Below are 25298 nucleotides of genomic sequence, written 5' to 3' on the forward strand. Positions count from 1 at the left end.
AAAATGACAATACTAGTGCTAGCAGGAAATCAGAGAAAGTACAACTCTCGTTCATTGCTGGTGGAAATGCAGAATGGCACAGCCATTGTGAAAAACAGGTTGGAAGTTTCTTATAAAGTTAAACATGCACATCACATATAGCCCAACAACCCCACTGGTAGATATTAACTAAAGATAAATGAAAACATATGTCTGCACAAAATCCTTAATGCAAATGTTTATAGCAGGTTTATTGATACTCCCCAAACGCTGGAAACAAGCCAAATACCCTTTAACTGAGTCAATAAACAAACTGGTACATCTGTATGTTGGACAGCTATTCAGCAATAAAAAGGAAATAACTACTGATTCATTGAATATGATGAATCTTGAGTGGATTATGCTAAAGAAGTCAGAATCAAAAGACTCCATATTTTATAGTTCCATTTTTATCACAATATAGAAAATGCATAACTATAAAGGCAGAAAAGAGATCAGTGGATGCCAAAGGCTGGGGTTGGGGGAAGGGGTTGACTACAATAACACAGGAGGGAGTTTGGAGAAGTGATGTAATTCTTCTATATCTTGATTGTTTGGTGCTTGAATGACTATGTGTTTGCCAGAACTCATAGAATTGTACACTATAAAGAATGAATATATAGTCTATGTAAATTATACCTAATAAACCTGATGTTTAAAAGAAGTCAATTACTACGTAAGAAAACATCCATACTTCCATGTTTAAAAAAATTTATTGAGCACATACTATGTGTACCAAAGATGGGGAAGACTCTAAAACATTCCTTAGATTTTTCTCTATTTAGCCATTTAAATCAAATCTTATCTGTACATGAATTTTAAAACCCTCCAATAGCTTTCCATTGCAATGAGAATAAAAGTTGAATTCCTAGTACTGGCTAGCAAAATGAGTCTACTGCCCTCTCTAATATTTTCTCTTACTCCTCTTCCCCTAGCCAATTAGGATCCAACTGTACAAACCTTCTTTTGTCCCATGATCCTGTCATTCTCACTCCCATCGTGGATCACTGACCTTATAATTCTCTCCAACTAGAATGTTCACTTCCCTAAATCTTTCCAAGGTTACCTCTTACTCATTACTAATATCACTCAACTTTCACTTCTTCAGAGAGGCCCGTGGCTACAGTAGTAGCCACCATCTCTGTCCCCATTGTTCTCTATTCCTTTCCTCTAACTCAGTGGTTCTCAACCTGTGGGTCGCGACCCCTTTGGGGATTGAACGACCCTTTCAAAGGGGTCGCCTAAGACTATCGGAAAACACATATATAATTACATATTGTTTTTGTGTTTAATCACTATGCTTTAATTATGTTCAATTTGTAACAATAAAAATACATCCTGCATATCAGATATTTATATTATGATTCATAACAGTAGCAAAATTACAGTTATGAAGTAGCAACAAAAATAATTTTATGGTTGGGGGTCACCACAACATGAGGAACTGTATTAAAGGGTCGCGGCATTAGGAAGGTTGAGAACCACTGCTCTGATTTTTTTCATTGCTCTTATCACTATCTGAACTAGTAATTAAAAACCAATTAGATGTATCTTATGGGTTGAATGTGTGTGTCCCTCCAAAATTCATATTGACATCCTAACTCCCAGTGTGGTTATATTTGGAGATGGAGCCTCTAAAGAAACAATTAAGGTTAAATGAGCTCAAGAGAGTGGGGCCCTGATCTGGAAGGATTAGTGTCCTTATAAGAAAAGACACTACCGGTAGAGTTCTCCCTCTCTCTCAATCAATCTCAATCTCTCTCTCTCTCTCTCTCTCTCTCTCTCTCTCTCTCTCTCTCTCCTATACATGGAGGAAATGCCACGTGAAGGCACAGTGAGAAGGCAGCCATCTACAAGCCAGGAATAGAGTCCTCATCAGAAAGGAATCTTCCAGACATTGATCTTGGACTTCTAGCCTCCAAAACTGTGAGAAAATAAATTTCTGTTGTTTAGAGCCATCCAATCAGTGGCATTTTGTTATGGAAGCCAAGCTGATTAATACAATGCATGCATTGACTATTTTTCCCTCTAGTCTGACAGCTTCAAGAATGTTGAGGACACACTGACTTTGTTGTCTAGAACAGGGACTGAGACATAGTAGATACATAACTATAGGTTGAGTGAACCAATGAACACAGGGCAGCTTGGGAAATAAGTAATGATTACAGGACAGGATGGCCAGTGCCAAGATGGTGGGAGAATAGAAGATGGGCCCCTAAACCTGTAGGAAACAGGGGGAGAACCCAGAGAAGATAGGCCAGCATCACATATTTATAAATGCTTCCTGGAAACTTAACTAATACATGCTTTCTAAGCATTCATAGGTCTTAGTAACTAGGGAAAACAGCCCCTTTTCCACAAAAATCATGGTTTGCATTTAAAAATCTTCTTTAGCTCTTATTGTTGACAAGTCTTACTTATGAGGCATTGAACAGAAAGATGTATTTTGGGCTCATAATGACATGAGAGGCAATCATGACCACTCCACACACAGTCCTTCCCATTCCCCACGTGGTGATTAACTTTCATTAAAAACCCAGTTTCAGCCTCTTACACCAACAGAGCGCACTGTGCATTGCATTTTAGTGTGGCTGATTTATTTTGTAAAATGTACCAATCGGAGTATTAAAAAGGAAAGCAATAAGGATGGATTGATAGGCAGAGTTTACAGAAAATTCTACGGGGAAAACAGAGGGCAGACACATAAAGAAACTAGGCAAGGAAACTGATACTAACAGAAGGAACCCTTGGGGGTAAATTGAATGCATTTTTATTCTATCTGCTCTAATCCTAGCCATCCAACAAGAATGGTATTGCATACTTTCTAACAAGTTCCAATACTGCTGCTAAAGTCAGAGAGTATATCTTCCCCAAAAATATCCTGGGAAGAACGGACCAGCACACTGTCTTGATCCCCTAATTCTGGTATTCTGCTAGAAGCTCTTCCCAAGTCCAAACATAAACCAGATGAATTTACAAGAAACCCTTGCTTACACCCTGACAAGAGAGGCTGCGACTGCATCTAAGGCTTAGAGATACAGTAGCTAAAAGAAAATGCATAGGATCAGGCTCCAAAAAGAAAACAGCAGAATAAGTTTCTCAACCTCCTCACTCTTCTTTCTCAGTCCCTGCCATGTATCTGTCATGATTTAAAATGACTTTCATATAACCTGCATATTAAAAAAAAAACAAATAAAACTTCAAGCATATCTGTTCTGTTCCTGGGGAACAGGAAAGAGAAACTCGGCAGAACCTGTTAGCCACAATAACAAAACAGAGGTAATTCTAACCACGTGACTTTATGCTATTTATACCTGCTATATATGCATTCTGCTTTGCAAAGGCTAGAAGAGAATACTGGGAATGAATTCTTTAACAACCTATTTTCCTGGGAACAGTTGACTCTCTTACGAGATATTTCTTGGCTAAAATTCACATAACATTTTGTGTATGACAAGCATTCCTTTCATACTGTGCCCAGTGGTTCTAATTTGGAAGTGGCTTTGCTCCCCAGGGGACACTTGGCAGGATCTAGAGACATTTTTGGTTGTCACAAGTAGGTTGGGAGGGGGTGGCTGCTACCAGCGCCTAATATGTAGAGGTCTGCAGTGCTGCTAAACATCCTACAAGGCACAGGCCAGCTCCCACACTACCACTTATCTGATCACAATGTCAACAGTGCTGAGGCAGAGAAACCCGGCCTTAGGAATATGAACGCGTTACTTCCAGAGAGGTTTCACATGAACAAAATACCAAATGCCAAAGTGGCTAAAACAGCGGTTCTCAACCTGTGGGTCGCGACCCCTTTGGCGGGCGAACGACCCTTTCACAGAGGTCGCCTAAGACCATCCTGCATATCAGATATTTACATTACGCTTCATAGCAGTAGCAACATTACAGTTATGAAGTAGCAATGGAAATAATTTTATGGTTGGGTCACAACATGAGGAACTGTATGTAAAGGGCCAGAAGGTTGAGAACCACTGGGCTAAAACACGGTAACTAAGTATGGTCTGCCTATGGAACTCTAAGCTGGGGCATTCAAAAATGTAATATTTTAAAGGAATGCAAAGAGTTACTTGGTTCTTTGGCATTTAAAGCAAGGGGCCTCTACAAGTGCAGAAAATGCAAGTCTAGGTCTCTAACAGGACATTATCCTGACTGTAGAAAAGTCATCTTCTGGGGCCTTGGCAGTCAGTAGGAATATGGGGAAATCTTAGTGCGCTGACAATAAAAGTAACATGAGTATATCAATAACTCTAGGGTAGAATGTGTTTTACAGTAGAAAATCACACCAAATCCTATTTGCACACTGAAATAAACAGCACTGGCTTGTCTTTTCTGTCTACAGGCAACACTGTGAGTCAGAACCGTGAATGCTGTCCTCAGGGTAACACTGTAGCATAAGATTAATAAGTTATTGGTCATTTTTATTGTAATGCCAATGTACCCTTCACATTCCATTTCTGTGCTAGTGTAATAAGATAAGGTTTCTGCATCACTTACTATCAAATGCCCATATAAAATAGCCGGCAAACCAGTGCTATAGAACACATTCTTTTCCATATCTCTCCCAAGAATGCATATTATTCAAATAAGATGATCCAAGAGCCTTCTACACAGCGTCCTGTGCCCCAATAAAAAGGCACAGGGAAGATGAGGTTTTGAATAGAGGGGTGGGTAATTCACCTCCCACATTCATATTTGAAAGTGATGGAATTTGATACTGGACTGTCAAAAAAAGCAAGAGGGCAACAGTAATAACAAATTATGGAGTTATACTGAATAGCTTTGAAAAAGCAGGGACTTTTTAATTTTATTTTCATAAGTTCACCTCTGAAAAAAAAATACTATGGTTTTTACTTTTCCATTGTGACCCAGACACTTCTTCACTATAACCGTCAAAGCCTTAGATAGAAGGGACATTGAACTAACTTTTTTAAAGTAATATTTTGGATAGATCCAAGCAGATGACAAAACTGACATTTTCTATTGCCCGAATGCAAACAGCATAGATTCACTGTGGTCAACATTTACAAATGTATGTTTTTCATTGGCTAAAAACCAAGCTAAATGTGGGAGTATTTATTTGAGCTTCATATTGCTTATTAATGTGGGGGGTATAAAATTCAGAACATTTAACAGTTTGTGTAGCTACTAGTGAGAACCCAGGCACGCATTTGCTTATGATACTCAGAAAACACTATGGCTGAGTATACACCTACGGGACACCATCGAATCATCAAATACGTACTCTAGCTATGACATGGGGCATCTACAAGAGAAAAAGACAGTGCCATGTCCCATGAAGAAGCTTTCTAATCCCTTGTTAGAATGCCTATTCTCTGTGGTTTTATGGCCTTAATTCTTTTTCTTTTTGAAAAGAATACAAAACCATAAACAGTAAAAATTAAATTCCTATCACTCCTATTTCCACTGGCTTTCCCCTGAAAACTGTTCTCACCATTTCTTGTGTACCCTTTCAGAAATATTTTATACATATAAAAATTATCTATATCTAAATCTCATACTACTCCATGATTCTATCACAATACCTTTCCATTATATCTTATACTAGAATTGTCTACATGTCCATTGTCCTTGATATGATGCAAAAATTTTACTTTTTCAAACATGTATCATCAAAATGATTTTAAATAGATATTCTAAAGAAAAAGAGTTTGTTGAACTCAACTGAGTCAGCATGAAGAAGTGTTTAGTAATATTAACTGGGTAAGAATGAGTTGCAACTGTATCATTGGATATCATTTGTTCTATGTAAAATGGGACCAGTTTTCATTCCTACGGTAATAAATATTTCTTTCTCTGTTCGGTTACTGTTCTCTGAGGAAGGTTTAACTGCTAGATGGAATGCAGCAAAATGAATAGGGAATAAAATACTTTATTCTGGATTCATGCTAGATTCCTCAATAGACTAACTTATCTAAATCAGATTTTATACCTCTAAAAGGCATGCACTAATGTTTACTCAAGGGACAGTACATTAATAATATATTTGTGGTTATTTTGATATCTTACATGCATAGAAATGATTATTCTACTAGTTTATTTTTTTGCACATTTTATAAATAGATAATAAAACCAAAGATGAGCAAAACATTTTTAAAATCATCTATATGAAGTATGAAATGAATAATATTAATTAGCTACTATCTTCTCTTTCTTTTCAATTTTACTATATAACATGATTATCTTCTTGTCACAATGGATAGTCTAAGGCTTCCAAAACTTTATTCTTAATCTAGGATATGAGAAAGTCATGGGAAGTTTGGCTGTTTTGAGTGAAACTGGAGGTTGTATTTAAGGAGAATCAGATTAAGGCATTACATGGGGACACAGTGTGTTGATGTCGGGAAGGGAAATGGTTCTAATGCCAACTTGCTAGAGCCAAACAGATGTCATCGGTTACATTTCTATTTCTGACTTGGCATGCACAATGTTAGGTTAAACAGTCTATAAAGATGAATACGACATGGGACCTGCCTTCATTAATAGTCCAGTAGGGAAATAAATGCCAGGGTCAATGGCTGCATGATAAAAAGACTCAAATGTATCATGGGAACATCAAAAATACTGCAATGATAGCATCCACATTTACACTAATGATTACATTATACCATTCAGGGTGCCTTTAATCCTTACCAAGTCTTAGGAAAAGGTACTGTTACTATTGTCTCCTCCTTCACAGAGGAGGAAGACAAACAACTTGCCCACTTCTGGTGAATGACAGCCTTTGGATGCGTATTTGGACAGGCTGGTTCTGGAGTCTGCACTCTTAACCACTGCTTATACTGCTTCTCTTATGACTAACTGTGTAACCAGCGCTGCCAGGTATGATGTGATGTTGTTCTTTAAATGAGAGCTGTATACACAGAAAGAGAGAAAGAAAGGAAAAAGGAAAAGGAGGGAGGGAGTGAAGAAGAAAGGGAGGGAGAGTGGAAGAGAGGGAGGGAAAGGAGGAAGGAAAAGAGAGAGAGAGAGAGAGAGAGAGAGAGAGAGAGAGAGAGAGAGAGATTGAGAGAGATAGAGATTACCATGCCTGAGACCCAGGCAGAAAGACTTCCGTGAACAACAAGACACAAAGAAATAAAATTGTGTGAGATATTCTGAGAATCACAGAAGGTCCAGTTCAGTTTCAAAACCAAACCATGTAGTTCTTTTCGTGCCATTCTTGGAAGCTCTAATTTTGTTCTGCAGATAGTAAAGTCCACCAAATACTTCAAATCTGGCAGGTAGATGATTCCTAAGATCATATTTTACTTTTAAACAATTATTGAAAAAGCAATGGGAAATGGTTTGGAGGAGAGTTATAGTAGAGGCAGGTAAAAGTTTAGCACAGGTAGAGAATGGTGAATGAATAAACTCAACAAGTAGCAGGTGGACAGGCTGAGTGTTGAAGCTATAGTTCAAAGATATATCGAATAAAACTTAATGACCAATTTGATCATGAAGAATTTTGGAGAAGAGAAAAAAACAGAGAACTGGAGTTAACAGTCTAAATTACTTTAGAGTGAATTAAAAAAAGAAACAATTTGATACTTATTTTTCATTTGCATTAGTTTGGTTTATATTATGAAGAGTTGATAAGGGTAATGACCTATTTGGAACATATACAGATACCTAGTAAGCTGTTAGAAACACAGGTTATAAAGCTGTGCATCTGGTTATGAACTTGAAGACCAGACCTGGGAGTCTTCAGTTCCTAAGAGCGAGAGCAGTGGATGAGATCACCAGAGAGATGACAATGAAAAAAGACTAAGCTCTGAGAAAGATGAGCAAAAGTGGGCAGAAGAAGTGTAATAAGAAGATACTGAATGATCAGTAAGAGTGGGGAGCAAAGAGGATCAGCAAAGGAAGGAGTTGTGGGATCCAAATGAGAAATTTCAGGAAGGTATAAATGGGTTAAAAATGTGCCAGATGAGGCAAGATTTCAAATAGAAGGCTCAAAAAGTTACAGTTGCAAATGGAAAATTCAGAGATCATTGAGGGCATAAGCTAGGGCAACTCCAGTAAAGTTAGAGACCAGACTTCATACTTTAATGGGATTAATTAGAGAAGAATACAGGAAGACAGCATGTATAGAAGATTGAAGTTGTGGACCTGTGAAAAGAAGGGAGAGACGTGAGTATATCTGTAGGCTGAAAGGAATGGTCAGTGTACGTTGTACAGGAAGGTATTGAAGGCGGGGATGGATTGATGGAAATACATTCTGTATCAGAAGAGAGTAGATGAAATCAATGGGTATCCTCAGCATCTTAAATAAAATTGGTTTCATGAGGGAAATATTCATTATTGTAAGTATCTAATAAGTGGCAAGAAGAGAGTGAACCATTTTGCAACTGTTGAAATAATTAAAAGAATCCAACACTGAACTGTTAATAGAAGACACAGATAAAGACACATCGCATAGCAGTGATCTAAGATAAAGAGATATATCTCAGTCTATGGCAACAGGGCACAGAGGTGGTGACCTGCAGGAGGAGGGAGAAATGTTCCCTGTCTACCAGGCAGTCCTCACTGCCTCAAACATGGCACCGCCCAGAGTTCACCTTCGGCTGCTCAGACTGGGTGCTAAAACTTCACTCTTTCCCCTTTTGGTTTGTAATAAGTAAGGACAGTTCCAGAGAGAACATAGAGAGTTTAATATGGGCAGAGGTACTGGGAGACTGGGTGACATGGAAGAGGCTCTGAAGTCAGAGTCACTCATGGGCAGAGAAAAAATACAATGGTGAGAAATGTTTGGTTTATCATTTTGGTTTAGAGATTTAAAACAAAAGACAGATTTGAACGTTTTTCTTCAGTACTGATTTCAGAGCTCAGAGACATCTTAGCAATTAGAGTAGAGAAAATGTGGGCTACTTACCCATTTTGTATGGCAGCTGTGGGGTCATAGGTCAGAGCCATGCCAGCCTGCATAGAAGAGGGAGAGGAGAGAAAACAGATCTTAACATTTTTATTGTGGTGGCTCAAACTTTCACTGCACACAAAGACTTTTATCTTTCCTTTCCTTAATTTAAGTTTATTTTCTCCTACATATTTCTCCATTGACAAGACAAGCATTTTTACTATCCACACACCAGAATCCACCAGTGAGTTGGGGAGTTTATATTATACATCCAGACAAACCAAGGCACAATGCAGCTTGGAGGATTTCCGTTTCTACTTCATAAACCATCAATTTCTCACTATTGTCAAAATCACCTATTGTATATACATCTCATGGCGCAAAAAAAAAAAAAAAAAAAAAGTAAGGCTGAATCCTGCGGTCAGAACAAAAATAAAAGCTCCTTAAAATGCATTGGACCTTTTAGAAGAAAATGTTAAGAAATATTTATTTTAAAATAGATCGCATGCCTCAGGGGTATGTAGGAAATGAGTCAGGGAGTGCTTGTCCAACACATTGCTAGTACCTGTCCTACTAAGAGTGGTAAGAAAGGAAGGTCATTTACACTTGATGGAAATTCTTGGCCTGGTGGCTAATAAGGAAGTGGTTTTATTCTGTTTCTAAGAAGAAAACTACCTCTGAAAAACTATACTTTGGTAACTGGCAATATTTTGAGAAAAGAATAGAAACTTTCATGATTGCTGATGCACAGCTTACCTCATCCCTTCCTACACATCATCACACTTGATCCTCACAAAACCCTATGAAGTAGGCAGGAGAATATTTTCTCCATTTTATTATATTTGAAAACCCTGAAGCTTGGAGAGGTCAAGTGACTTGCTCAAGGTCACATGTTTGGTGGCAGAACCTGATTCTAACCAAAGCCTTCAGATGTGGGCTCTGCTGTAAGCTTGACCTAGGAATTGAATGAGAGTTGAGGATCACCTCTAAAGATGTAGGGGGGACTTTCTCTGTGGTCCTATGGGAAGGCCACCCTTTGTTTTCCAGGAATGCCAACCTGGTTATCACTTAGTGTGAGCAGAAAGAGACTATAGAATGAAATTTAAAACTGATTAGGTTGTCTTTAGGGTGTATTGTTTTTTTCCTCTTTTGAAATTTAAAAGTGAATTAGACCAATGTCAATTCCCTGGCTTTGTTAGTTTCCTATAATTATTATGAAAGATGTAACCATTGGGTGAAATGAGGGGAGGGTATACAACACCTCCCTTTTCATTTCTTTTGTAATTTCTGTGAATCTATAACTATTTCAAAATTAAAAGTAAGACAAAAATGCAAATGATCGTTGAGGACTTTTTTTAGAGAATAAGAAAAATCATTAACACTTTAAAGAAAAGAAAAAAAGAGCTTTTGTTTTTGAGTTTCTTCCAGTTGGATGAAGGTGGTTTTCCTGTTAGGCTTGCTGATTTCCTCAGATTTAGCACATAAGTGAAACATAAATCCTCTGGCTTTCTAGGGTAGGACCTGAAGTCCAGTATGACATGCTACAGTCTAGCTTAGATTATATGCATTCTTTTCCCTAAAAAATAATTTTTAAATTATTACTAAGATTGGTATGAGGAACAAACCTGCAGAGCCAAATATGAATGGGATTAGCATACAGCGAGCATAAATTCAAATGGAGATTGTAAACAATACTGAATGACTCAGGAGTTAATAGAGGAGCACTGAGAACACATGTTTGATGATAACTATATCTTACGTTAAAGAAATAGATAACCGATAACATGACAAGTAGAGGGGAATGGGAAATGAGATAAGAATAAAAAAGCAGAAACAAAAGCAAATTTTTATTTATTTATTTATTTATTTTGCCTCTGGTGCAAAACACATAGAGATCCAAAGTCTCAATTCTTTCCAGGGATGGGGCCCCTGCCTTGTGACAGGCAAGAGGAAGGTCCTCGCTTGAAGACTTCCCAGAATAGAGAGGTCTAGGTGAGCTGAAACTCCCTGGTCCCGGGTGCTATTGAGGATAGTTGTAAAAGCAGTCCATTTGGGATGAGACTTCTCTCTTAAAAGCACTAAGCTTCTTTCCCCTAACTCACCCAAGATGCCACACCAGGGCAGAATGACAAAAATAGACTTCATACTCAATAGAGATATTCTCAGTTCAAGAGAGATTAAGCATGATCAGCATAGCTTCAGTCTCCTAACCACCCCAAATGGTTAAAATCCTAGGGGATTTATCAGAAGCCTTTCCTAGTCAACCCTACATTTACTTCTTTTCCTTGTACTTATTTCCCAGTAGTGCTCAAATCCAATGCTATAGAGCCTTTCTTGAATTATAAATTTTCTTGAACAGTCTCTTCTTATGCTGTGTTTATTCTGGCAACTCGGTACGGATTTTTTCTTTCATATTTTAATTGAATTCCTCACGGACTGTCATTAACCAATCAGTTCTACCTAGGAATACAGTAGTTACTAATACATTCTATTTGTTGAATACATATTTGACCATTAGAAAGGCTAAGTTGGCCTCTTCCTCCAGCTTACAGCTCCATCCATCTTTCAAAAGATGGGAAAGAACTAAAAAATGGCAACATGGTTCAGTGGAAAGAATGTATGTTTTGGATCTGGGTATAGGTCTTTGCTCTGTTACTTTCTAGCAGTGTGGCCTTGGGCAAATTATTTAACCTACTTGAGCCTCAGTTTCTTTAGCTGTTAAATGGTAGAGTAACACCTACCTCATGAGATTGTTGTGAAATTTAAATGAGATTATGTTTATAAAAGACCCAGCACAGTGCCTGGAGATAAGACATACACATAAATATTATAATACAAAGCTAGAAGCGGTAAGTGTCATATGAGTGGTACAGATGAGGTGTGGAGGAGAGAGGCTGGGGTGACTAGGGAAGATACTTGGAGGAGGTGCAGCTGAGTGGAGCCTTGAAAGATGGTTAGGATTTCCATGAATGGAGATGAGTGGTGAAGGCCTGCTCAAGCAAAAGGAATTGTATGGAAAACAGTGTGTAAATAAAAAGGGCAGTAGAACACTGGAGGGGAGCCGTGGGAAATAAGACTCCAAAGGAAAAGAGGGACCATCTTGACTGCCTGGCTCCTCTTGGGGAGCCACTGAACATTTTTGAGCAAGAAAATTATACAATCAAAGAGGGACTGGACAACAAGAAACAGTATGAGCCTCCGGGAAAACAGGGTAAATCCAAAGCAATGAGCAATGGGAACAGGCACTTGGGGACAGGGAAGTAGAAAGAATCTAAGGTGAGACTGTCATTGCAAAAGGATAGGGAATAAAAACAAGTTTCACCTACTTCATGATTTTGCCTAGGGACAGTCCTGCCTCTCAGTACCTTTGGCAAGAGGAGACAACAAGAGATAGCGTCAAGTCATATGCATTTGGAACATTCTGGGTAACAAAACAAGGCATGGGTTCAACAGAAGGTTGTTTGAACTTCACCTGTTGGCTGAACATCATAACACACTAATGTACACCTGACCTGGTTTTCATTTCATGTGTAATAGATGGTTGAATTATAATTCTAGGATGGTCTTAATGCAGATTTTGCATGCAATTTCCTTTTGTTTCCTTCCATTAAGGTAAAAAAGAAAATCAATTTTGCTGCTCTGTCTAGCTACCTTTATACTAAGCTAGAACCATGAAATCATCATTATGTAATTACCAAATTTTATGGCATGTTTACAAACTCTGGAGTCACACAAAAATAAAATAACTTGGAACAAAGTGAAAATGTCACACCACATATGCAGAAAACTGATATTTAATCCTGTCAATCTTTTTTTTTTTAAAAGGCTTTTAGATTAACAAATAACTTCCATTTCTCAAGTTCACATGTTTGTGTGCTAGAGGTGATTATAATTTATTTAAAACAAAAAGGGGCATTTTTGTCATTTTTCAGCAGCAGATGAATTTTGGCTTAGTATTTTGACCATAATAGAATATGTCTAGTCCTTCCTTATAGAGTCTATACTAAAGAGCTAAATATTTTAGAAGAAATATAAAAATAAGGCTTATTGGAGAAATTAGGGTTTCATAATCATTTTTAGTATTATAGGAAATTCACTAAGACACATAAGGTTGACTTTGGAGCTAAATATTTATATTCATAACTTTAAATGATTAGCAGTTTAAATGGAGAGGTAAAAAATATAGAAATGCTGCTTAAGTATACATATTAGGAAATAGGTATTAGCACTTTGAAAAGCTCTTCTGAGATGCTTGGCCTCATTGGAGAAGCAGAGGGTCATTGGCTCTAACAAAGCCAATGAAAAGGTAGGCTGGCAGAATTGTTTTGATCACTTTTCAAATTATTTTTACACTGTAATGTGAACAGGGATCAAAAAGTTTGAGGCAGTAAACTTCATACAGACAGATACACACTGAAATTCCTGGAAACTGAAACATTAATGTTTTAGCCTAACATTTCTCCTTTTTCTAAATTCTGCCTGACACATGAGTCATCAAAATTGGATGAGTTACCGATGAATAATCCCAAGGATTTCCAATCTTCTGTGATCAGCTTTAAAGCAACACATTAGTAAATATGTGGTAAATATTTTAGTAAATACTGGGTACCAAATTACTACAAGATGAGTTCAGAAAGGCAAAGAAGATATTTTCTTGATGTCATCATTAAGGAGTTTATTTCTTGCAACCAATGTTAACAATATTTACAACTGTTGGTTGGGGATGGTCAAATCACTCAATAAAATAAGATGACTTACTAGTAAAAGGTGACGTGTGTAAAAGGGGCTTGAAAATGTGTTATACATGTTTAGGTACTGCTTCTATAGCAAAGTCTCACTTAACTTGGTTTATATTTATTTATCAGTATTTCTCTTTAGAAAACATACCTTTTAGAGAAGAAGTCATGATATAAAATTATATGTACATATATGTCAACAAATAAAATTTAAAAAATTTAAATCTCTGACTAGAAATAAAACAATTTTAACAGGGGTAAATGTGAAAATGTTGAGTCATATGACCATAAATGATAGGATTTCCTTTCATATATTTTTTCTGACTCTTTTAAGTTGTATATAAATGAAAATTACTTTTATAATGGCGAAAAACTCCTTTTCTTATAAAAGAACAACACATTATATACTTTACAACTTGTTGAAAATTTAAATTTAGGAAGGGGAAAAAAGGTATGTCATTTGTAAAAGAACTATTGAGCAGAGGCCTGATTCAGAAATATGCTTGGAGATGTCAGATGTATAGTTTCACTGGGTAGATGAAATACAGAAGAGCTGGGGTGGGTGGGGTTACTACATCCAGAAGGATCAAGGTAAGAATGGGCAAGAGTCCAAGAATAAAGACTGAAACTTCAGGGTTCATAGTACAGTGTTTCTTTTCTAGTGGAAGCTAGAAAGAATTCATAAATCCAAATAGCCATACGGGCTGAGAAATGGAGGGTTTCCTATGTGACACCAGAAGTGTGGGTACCCAAGATAGTCATCAACCAATAAATAATCACCAGAAAACCACAACCTCATGGATACCAAGTAAATCTTTTGGCCAAAGAAAAAGGGCTTTTAACCTACTTCCTGTTAAGAGAACTAATCCTCGGAAACAATACACAAGGGGCCAAGTTGAGGACAGGCTATTGGAGCCTTTACAGAAAGGGGATGAGAAAGAATGAAATCTTGGCCTTCTCATGAGGCAAATGGTAGGGTTTTACCCGGGACTGGCTCTGCCATGGCCAGGTGACTATTGAATGCTTTCTTTCTCCGGGCAGGGGCAGTCAACCAAGTAAAGCAGGTGTCTGCTCTCACCTGCCAAAAGAACATCCCCTGGGCAATGTGTAACCACTGCCTCTCTGAAGAGAAGATGAGGGACAAATGAGATAGTAAACAAAGAAATTGCCAAAGCCTATAGAAGACAGACTACACTGCATGGCCCTGAGATAAGACAGCAACATCCAAGCTAACTGTCCATTAGGGAAGAGTTTAGACAAAGATCTTATATGCATGTATGCATTACCTATGGACACAGACAATAGGGTGGCAAGGGCCTGGGGTGGGGTGGGAACCGGGTGGAGGGGAGGTATGGGGGGGCAAAAAGAGGGACATCTATAATAATCTCAACAATAAAGATTAAAAAAAATAGACAATGCCCACCAACCTGTGAAATGGCTCTCACTATACTCCCTAATTTTCATAATATATAAATTCAAGGAATAGTTTTACTCCAAATTATACTTGATTAATTTGCATAATTTAATCAGTGATTTTTTTTCTTCTTTCAAAACTCCTTTCCTTTGGTTTCTGTGAGCTTGTCCCGTAGTTTTCTTCTGACCGCTCAGAGAGCAATTTCTGCTTTGGTGTTACATGTTCCATCTGCCTTTGGGATGCCAGCACTCAGGGCCAGCGTTCACCCTTCTCCTCTCTCCTTCCATATAGTGATGACATTCACCTTCTGATTCCAACTATTATTTATGTCTGGGTGATTCTTGAATCTTGATCTCAAACTCAAGTCTCTATCCTGAATTCCAGACATTTATTGCCAAGTTAGATTAGTAAGTTTGAAGTATGGTCAACGTCTCCTATGAAGTTATCATTTCTTGTTTGGGTGTTTACTAATATCCTTTGGTCATAAATAGCTTCTCCTACTTTTGCGTGCAATATTTTTCTAATCCATCAGCCACACCATTGCGCTTGAAGACTGCTCTTGAGAGAGGCAAATCTGACCACATAATGATTCTTCTTCTTGTGACATACTGTTATTTTCTAAATAAAACATGGCTCACAGAGCCCTTCATGATCAAGTCTTTATTCACCGACTGACGCCCATAATCATGCTGTGCAATTTTAGATCCTGTTCTTCACCAAACTCAGACATACACTCACCCTGCCCTGAACCTCTGGACCTCTGCTGCTGTAGTTTTTGGCTGGAAACTTTGCATCACTGTCTGTGGGAAAAATGAAAATTCTAGTCTTTCAGCCTCAAACTAGACATCGCAGACTCTTAAAGCCATCTCTGTCTCTCCTTGTAGCATTAACTGCTGCCTTTGTTCTGTCCCCGTGATTGAAGATGGGCGCTAATATGACTACACATTGTCATGTATGTTTCAACTAGATTCTTGCCTGTGTCCATAAGTGTTTGGAACATAATAGGGACTCGATAAATGTTTATTAAATAAGTTAATAAATACCTAATTGATCTAAAGACTATTTTGAATTTGGACTTCAGTTAAATGGGTATTTGAAAAAGGAATTTGAGTGTTTTTAAGTTTCCCTTATTTTATTAGTAAACTTTACTCTTCAAAACTTCCACTGAACTCAAACTTCTAAAGAAAATGTTTCAGCCTTTGATTGGTCAGTAGAGATAGAGGGAAACAAGATGAGTGTTGGAAACGCTCAGAGACCTTTCCGTGCAGCATGGAAGCCAGTGTACCTGAGATAGATCATGAGTAGGAGCCTAGCAGAAGGAGGCCCCTCTTCTCCAAGTTACTGACCAAGAGTGGGGAGAAGAGGACTGTTAATTAAAATTCATCTTGACATCTTCAAGCAAATGAGATGCAAAGGATTGATCACTTTAAAAAATAGCAACAACAAAAAAAGTCAATAAACAGAGAAAATTTCACCTCTTTATGTTTGGGAAAGAAAAACATCAGGGGGAGTCATGCTGTTGTTTATACACTATGCCGTCATACAATTTCTCCTTTCTGGCTTTTACTAAAAGCATTCTTGTCAGATAGAGAACTTCTCTCTTATATAGCAACAGAGAAGAACAAGATAGAAAGATGCAGAGAGAATGAAGACTGGATGGCTGAGAAAGCTTATGGCTGCACAGAAAAAGCATTGTTAAAAAGGAAGCAGAAGAAAAAGCGTACTAGCATTGTATGATGTAGCCTGCTTAGATTCTCAAAGTCTTAAGGGAAAAAGAAGTCCTAGTTTGTCATTAAAACTGAAATTAAATTAAGCCTTGGTTGATAACCATAAAGGAAAATAAGAGAACATTACTATATTTTATATATGAACTTCTGCTTTTATCTTAGTCTAAACAACTAAAACTGATCGATACTAAGACATCGCTTTTATTTCACATATTAATATCTGTGAAATTGGTACTGACATAATTGATGGCATTTGATAGCTTGGCAATGGTCTCTTCTTTTTTAGTGACATTTAAAATAACATTTCATCTTTAATTGATGGTGTCTTGGAACCAATAATAGGATGTCTACAGGGTGAAAAATATAAAATGCTGATGTTGCTAACAGGGCAATCCTGTGCATCTAGACAGGTGAAAGTCCCGGGTATCTCGTTAAGTGGTCCATATTCATCAGGTCCCAACTACAGTTTAATGTTACTTGGAGGTTGGAGCTATGGCTTAAATATTGATGGGGACCATTCTGAGTCTTGTGGAAGGCTAGGACTGCCAGAACAATGACAACAACTCCAGAAATCTCCCAGTTGGTTGATGCCCCATTTAGCAGCCTTGATCCATTGAGACTTGGTCAAGGGAATATAGGGGACATGGAGATAAACCATCAGTCTTTCTCCTTGTAATCACTTCTGTCATCTTTTCAGCCTAAACCCCCATTCACACCTCTGCTCCAACAACATAAGAATATCACCCAATCCTCTTTCTTGAGAATGGCGATGAGACAGAGCACTGGCACTCATCATTAATCATATTATATGCAAAAAATATATTATTATAGGGATTTATAAGATTTATTTTTTTATCTTTAGTGACCATAGGTTAGTGAATATTGGGCCCAGCAACTTTAAATAAGAACACTTAACTGAGTAAGAAAGTTTTCATGCTGAATTACTGAGAATTCAAGTTCTGTGCTAATGAGAAAATTTCTTTAGAGATTAAAAGGGGCTTCACTTTGTGTCTGCTCTTCAAATTACAGGTAAAGCCCATGAAATGAATAAAAATTACATCTCATGGGCTGGCTGACAAACCCAACTTGCAAGTGCTGGCATTCACCGTAACAGTCAAAAGTAAGGACTCTCCTTCAGTTCAAGATTAAAAAGACTTTGCAGAACCTGGCAATGTTAATAGATATATCTTTTTTTTTTTTTCCCAAGGTCTTATTAAAGAAAATAATTATACAACTATTTATCATGCACTATCATATACGCAAAAAATAGTAGTGAACTAGATAGATGATATTTCAACTTTCCTGAAATATGATCAGAGATATCCTGAATCTACATGTTTTAGTAAGTTTCTAAAATAATTCTTTAGATATACTATTTCTATTTACTATACAGCTATACTAATTCTTTAAATATAGGGTTTCTCCTCAAAGTACTTTAATTTCTAGTAGCTCATTGAGTAGCACCTAAATTTCCTATCTCTAAAACATAAATTTTCTGATGTTCAGTATTATAAAATTAAATTGCAGCCAGTATGGCTTCAAGGTTAATAGAAATAATTTTTTCTTGAACCTCCAGGGAAAGTTGGCTAGAAGTTTCAAAAACAACTAATGTTTCAGTGCTAAATAATGCTTCATGATTTGGAATGTGATCTTATAAAAACATTAATAAAATGTGGGTCAAAGTTAAAATAATTTTGACTTGTTTCATATGATGTTTTATAAAAATAAGTAAAAAAATTCAGCTAGAAAATTATACTGGCAGCAAATTTTCTTTTAAAAAATAATTTTAAATAATTCCTGTTTGGGAAATAAATATAGACATGGCATAAAATTGGAAAAAAAGGAATTAACCATTTGAGTCATAAGGAACACAGTAAAGCTGGCTTTCAGATGAAAAAGCCCTGGATTGTGTTAATGATATTATGACAGTTATAATAACAGCTGATACGTGAGCAATTCTAATTTTCCAGGCACTGTGCTCAGTACTTTACCTTCATTTCCTCATTTAATCCTTCCAATTACAAAATATACACTTTTGACCATCCTCATTCTACTGATGAGGAAAAGGAAACTTAGAAAGACTGAAAAATCTGCTGTGTTGTCACTCAGCTCACAAGCTATAGATTTGTGATTTAAATTCTAGAGTTTTCTTCCTTAACCACTAAAGTGCCTTATAAATTATGAAGAAAAGCAAACAGATGTAGACAAACACAATTCCTTAGAATTCAGAAAGAAGTACTATTCTGAATAGGTGTATTAGGGAAGGACTCAAGATATATTAAATAACACCCCAAAGTTCAAGTTGCTTCTCTTTGTGCCACTCAGCCAGCACTCAAGGGCAGAGAGGCCTCTATCAGCCAGGTGACAAGGTGGAGCTTTCCAACTCGGGAGAATTTCTGGTTTATAAATGCATATAAATCAATTTCTCAGTTACCTACCCTGAAAAACAAATACCCAAACAAGCAATTAATGCGTAGCAACAAGATTCATGTGAACTAATGTTCTTGCAGCTGCTGTTTCTTTCTGTTGTGATTTTTCTTATTATTTCAGCTTGGTTTTCTGTCACTCTTATACAGATATGAAGTCAGTTATAGTCATTGGTTTTATTTCTACAGCACTAATTGATATTCCACTCCACTTTTAATCTCCTGTTTTACAGACAAAGAAGACCGTTGCCATTTTAGACTTCAAGGAGGTGGGAATCTGTCTATGTGCTGACACCATGTCCATAGCAAGCCTCCTGCCCAACGGACACTCAACCAGTGCTCACTGACTGACTGCTTTTTCCTTAAGCTGCTTCTTCTTCTTCAATGTTGCCTTTAAAAACAAATCTCTTCCAAATATAAGTATTATCTCAAAAAGAACATTTGTGTAAAAGGTAAGAAAGCAAATTGGAGACACAGGGAGGTTAGAGGGCTTCTTACTCTTGGTGTTTATATCTAATATATGCTGAGGGCAGAAATCATACCTTATACCTCATTGTGTCCTCAGGACACGGCATAAAGTATTAGTCATGCAAGGGCACTAATGATGATGATGATGAAGACACAGTTAAAATCGAAATCTGTGTGTATTTAGATTTTTTTTCAAAAAAATTGAAAAGTAAAAAGAAACAAACAAAAAAATTAGAACATATCCCTCCAAGAAAATATTTACTTATGTAGAATTGGAACAAAGGGTTGAGAATGATCATCTGCCAATTCAGAAACCTAAAAAGACATTTTTGCCTCAATCATGAGTGGATGTAGACAAAATGAATAATTACTCCTAATGCCTTGAGGCACAACAGGTAGGAGGTTGGGTATTGGAAATCAGGTTTATCAACCTTGCCTGAACTTGGCTATGGACTTTAGAATAACATGAGAAATCCCATTTCCCCAGATACACTTTGCAGGTCTTCATTCACTTACTGGCACTAGAGAGACTTTATTAATAGTAACTCTACATGGACCCAAGTTATAGAACTTTACAGCACAGGGGAAGCTTTTATCCATCATTGAAAACAGTCAATATCAGGTCTGACAATAAGATAACATTATCTAGGTTATAGGTTATAACAGATCACTTAGCTTAAGTTGACTGTGATAAAACTGATAACTTTAGCTTTCAGTCACTAATAGGGGACTTTGTGAGTGGATTAATGGGATCTATTAACTTAAGGACATTAAAGAACACTATGCCAGTTTATTCCATCTCATAAAAGGTTTTTAAACTAACATGTTCAGGCAAAGCCATAGCATTTTTACTATGCTAAGGGATGCCATTTCTGGTTAGTGTGAATGGCACCCCCTGGTATTATGCAGGGCCTATCCTCTACTCCTGTCCTTTGTGCAACTCCAAATGCATTTAAATAATATCTTCAAGAAATAATACATCATCTGATGCCTCATCTAAAACTTGCTCTTTAATTGGAAATAAGTGAGAAATTCCAAACATTAGTATTCCTAGAATGCACACACCAAAAAAACTTATTTGTTTTTCTCTTCAACATAACCTAAAAACTATTCCTGGAAACCTGTTGAATGCTAATTAGTTCCATTAGTTCATTTGAATATTGAGACTCTGAAGATAATCTTGTTAAGTGTTTTCATAGTAAAAAATAATATTTCTTCAGAGCATCACAGACAAAATATTTATTATTCATTGCTTTTAAATTGACTCTGGCAGAGAACTGTGAAGAAGATAAAGGCAATAAATGTAATTTTATTGATTTTAGTTTTTGTAATAAAAGCTTGTCTTTTTTTTTTTCACTAGATGTATGAGTACTTTGTTAGTTTCTTTATTGGTTCAATTGGCATATCTCTTGTTTGTATCCATGGCCAAAACACTATTTCTTGGAAGTACAATTCCCAAAGCAATCATTATCAGTGACATTTAATGACTCAATTAGTATAGGGCTTGGGAAGATTTTATAAAAGCTAGATTAGAGTTTTGAAGCCAGTGAAAATAATTTGTTTTTTAACATTTCAACTATTTAAGGGTAATATCCCAGTATAAAATTTTGGAGAAATAGCATTATCTTCTGTGATCTGAAACTTAGCCTTTACTGATATTTGAAAATTCTGAAGGAAATTCAAAGAATAGACACAAGAGTCAATGTAAAACAACTTCAAAATTTGAGAGACTTTCATTATCATAATAGAAACATCCATCCTTTGATTTGATTCAATCATGTTTACAAAATAGTTGAGTGTTTTTTGATCAGCTATTATTTGGGGCAAAGAGTACACACAGACTTGGTGGTTTTTTGGAGTCATTGAACATATATTCTTAAGAAATATAGAAAGACACATCAGGATTTTCTCTTCACGTATCTGGTATATTTTTGGACTAGTTTTATGCATTCCTGATTCCAGACTAGTCCTTTGGGGGAACACTAACAAGATCAATTTGGGCAACATATTGCCTGAAGTAAGAACCGAGTATATGATGTTAGATAAAATCAAATATATGGCCAATGTAATATTTTGAGAGTCATAGAGATGACAAAGTGAGACTATTTCTGAGCTAGGAGTGACCTTAAAACATTTTACCTCTAGTATGGCATAAGCACTGGCCAATCAGAATCTAAATGCTGAAGTAGGATCCTGGGGAACTCCTGCTGTGCCAGCTAGCACCTCATTTTTGCTGGATCATGAGAGGTCTTCAAGGAGGCACCAGAGTGGAAGGGGCAATGGAGCTGCACTGATAGATCATTGCCAGTAGTTATGTACCAAATGCTACAGATACATTTTAATATTTCCACAAGCTGCCTGGTTCTCCTGGCATACGGACGTGGAATAGCAGCCCTGTCCTTGGCTCAAGCTTCTCTAGGACAATGGTTCTCAAAAGGTGGTCTCATGACACCCCAGGGTTCTTGAGATCCTTGGAAGACATCCATAGTTCCTGCCTTTCTCAAGGACAGTCTACATAAGCTAGACTTCATATGCTTATACCAAACAGAATATTGTAACATATATGCTGAAGCAGATATGCAAATCTGGTTATCTTTTACGAAGTCAGACATTAAATGATTTGCAAAAATGTAAAGTGGTGTCATTATTCTAAAAAATAATTGTGTCTGCTTTGAAAAATATAGTACTTTCAACAAAATATACTATTTTTGATAACGAGACGGGTTTATTATTTTTAAATAAAGTAATAAATAATAATTTTTAAGAGTATAAAAAATTACTTAAGACCAAGAATTTGAGAACTGCTGCGTTAAAAAATAAAACCATCAGATCTGTGGAGCACCAGGAAAGAGAGGCCAAATAGCTCCAACCTCTAATCATTCTGCTCAGAGTTTCATTTGTCACTTGAAAGCTAATAATAACTTTAAAATATCCCTTTGTTTTCCTTATGCAAAAATATGTACCAGCATATGTTTATATTTCAAAACCTCACTAAGTTATGTGTATAAAGTTTTCAATATTGGATTTTTGGGGGTAAAAAATGCATTTCACTAAACTATGCTAAAGGAACTATTATCAAAACGCCACCCAGAAGAAAATATATTTATATAACAAATTAAAATTTTAATTAGCCTATAAATTGTCATGTTTAAGGTACTCCTAAGATGCTTGCAATCCAATGGTTTTGTATTTTCAGCATTTCATCAGAGTTGCTTTTCACACTAATGTTTTTACCTGATTTTCAAAAGGAGGAAAGTAAACAGCCTCAATTTGTGCTATTATCTCAAATTCTAAAGCCACAGAATTTAAATGATCCTTCACTGTATCTAAAGTAATGATGATTGAAAGGTCTACCATTATTGTATAGTTTACCCTGGAACAACACAGAGATTGAATGCCAACGCCATGCAGTTGAAAATTCACATGTAACTTTTAATACCCCCAAATTTAACTAAGTATCTATGGGGGATTGGTTCAGATCCTCCCCAAACCAGACCCCAAAATACACAGAAGCTCAAGTCCCTGATATAAAATGGGGTAGAACGATGCATATAGTTGGCCCTCAGCATCTGCGGATTCCCAACTGCAGATTGATAACTGCTTCTCATCTGCAGTTGTTTGAAACTGTGGATGGGAAACCAGGGGATATGAAGGGCCAACTTGATACTTATTGAAAAAAATATGTGCAGCCAGGTTGGTGTGGCTCAGTGGTTGAGCATTGACCAATGAACAAAGAGGTCACTGGTTCGATTCCCTGTTCAGAGTACATGCCCAGGTTGCAGGCTCAATCCCCAGTAGGAGGCATGCGGGAGGCAGCTGATCAACGATGTTTCTCTTTCATCGATCTCTCTATTCCTATTCCTTTCTCTTTCTAAGAATCAATAAAAACATATTATAAAAAACACACACGTATAAGTGAACTTGTGAAGTTCAAATGCCTGTTGCTCAAGGTCAACTGTATAACAAAACAAATAAACAAGCAAAACAAACATCCAAAACGGCCTCCTTAGGAAGCTGGGATGTCAAAGGGCTACCAGGTAAATGAAAAACACCACCACCCATCAGAAACGAACTTCAGGGGAGTTGCAGGTCTCAATCTTAGCACTGGATAAAGGAAGGGGACAAAAATAATTTCCCCTAAGAATCTGACCCTCTGCTCTTGCTTTGATTAAAGCTTCAGTTCATGCAATCAGTGTGGTCACAGACCTTAAACAGAGAATGTAGGTAATACACCCAGGTGACTAACAGGAGCAAACACAATTTATCTTGTAATGATGACACTGATGATATGAGGGAAACCAATTTCAGAAGTGTTAAAATGTGGAAAAACAACAACAAAAATGTGTGCCTTGAAAACAATGAAATACAGTAATTAGAATTTACTGGTATATAAAATTAAATACTGCTTATCTGGGATTAATGTATATTATGCCATACTTTATCAATCATCCTAATACACTTTACTCTAGCAGGTACAAAATATGTTGTGATGGACACACAAAGTTATCCAACATTCTTGGTGTGTCAACTTCTAAGACCACAATAGAATTGTAAAAATTAACATGCTCACCTCAAAATCAATATATTTGATAGGCACATTTTTAGCGCATGCCATTTCTTTTTCTGATTTCTTTCCTCTGAATGTGTCTACAGCCTTGGAATATATTTGTATTGGTCACAGATTTATTAAGGTCCCTTGATTTTCATAATTCAATAGGAAAAAGTAACTTTTGAAAACAGAGATTAGGAATATACTTTTAAAACCTACATTTGAATTATAAGGGGCTCTGGGTCCTAAACTGAACACCACAATGTTTCCAGGCCAAGAGCACACACGCTCTTTTGTATCATACTCTAAACCGGAAGCCCAGATTCGGTACATAGTACCGGGGTGGCAGCTCCAGTTCTGTATTTCTTTTATGTTTATTGGTTTGGTTTCTATGAAATGTAGACTCAGGCGAGGCGTGTGGCTGCAATTGGCATCCCAATTCTGCACTGCAAATGTAATATTATAGCTTCTTGAGAAGACAAGAATGGAACTTTTAGTCATTAGTGCCAAGGTACCTAATTCAGCCGTGAGGCTTTTGGGTTACAGTTTGGACCCAGAAATCTTTCTACTCAGCAGGCATTTGACCCAGCCAAATTTTAAAAGATCAAGTGAATCTTTCTAGACTCTGGATGTTTGGTAGGGGACCAACGTGAGAATGAGCGCTATCAGAAATCAGCTGTCTTTTGGGGGCAGTGGTGCTACCCACTGGCCATGAAACTGCACGCTAAAAACACATGGGTCATTCAGCTTTTCTAAAATTGAGACTATTGGGACTCTTGCTTTTTTAAAAATAGCTTTAGGCACTCCATGGTGATTCTCTTTTTCATGTCTTCAGGTAATGAGTTATAGATTATACAGTACTTGGATATAAGTATACTCTTTAAGAGGGGTTTTGAGACCTGCATGAAAATACTCAAAACTGAGCCTTAGTAACTGAAAAATGGCTAAAGGATTGGCTGAGAAAAATACCCCGCCCCCCTTTTCTTTCCTTACAAATGTCCTCTCAGTGCTAAGAGTGTAAAATGCTACATCAAATAGGATGCCTCTTAAATGATAAATGGGTGAAGTAGGTGCTTTGAATAGAAATGCTAAAT

General features: G+C 36.9%; 1 protein-coding gene across 12 annotated transcripts in view; it reads right to left on the bottom strand.

The window, feature by feature from the left end:
- The window catches only part of RBMS3 (RNA binding motif single stranded interacting protein 3), a 1176852-nt gene that overhangs the window by 117357 nt on the left and 1034197 nt on the right, over window positions 1-25298 (bottom strand). For 8 of the 12 annotated variants that reach the window (XM_070433282.1, XM_070433277.1, XM_070433273.1 and 5 more), the window contains one exon: window positions 8903-8949. In XM_070433282.1, coding sequence (XP_070289383.1) covers window positions 8903-8949 — 47 coding nt within the window. Of the gene's footprint in view, window positions 1-8902; window positions 8950-12210; window positions 12250-25298 lie in introns of all 12 variants that reach the window. The other 4 variants (XM_070433276.1, XM_070433280.1, XM_070433275.1 and 1 more) reach the window with 1 other exon arrangement.

Source organism: Myotis yumanensis, unplaced genomic scaffold, assembly GCF_028538775.1.
Source record: "Myotis yumanensis isolate MYYU_CA2020_CCGP unplaced genomic scaffold, mMyoYum1.0.hap1 SCAF_14, whole genome shotgun sequence".
Lineage (NCBI taxonomy): Eukaryota > Metazoa > Chordata > Mammalia > Chiroptera > Vespertilionidae > Myotis > Myotis yumanensis.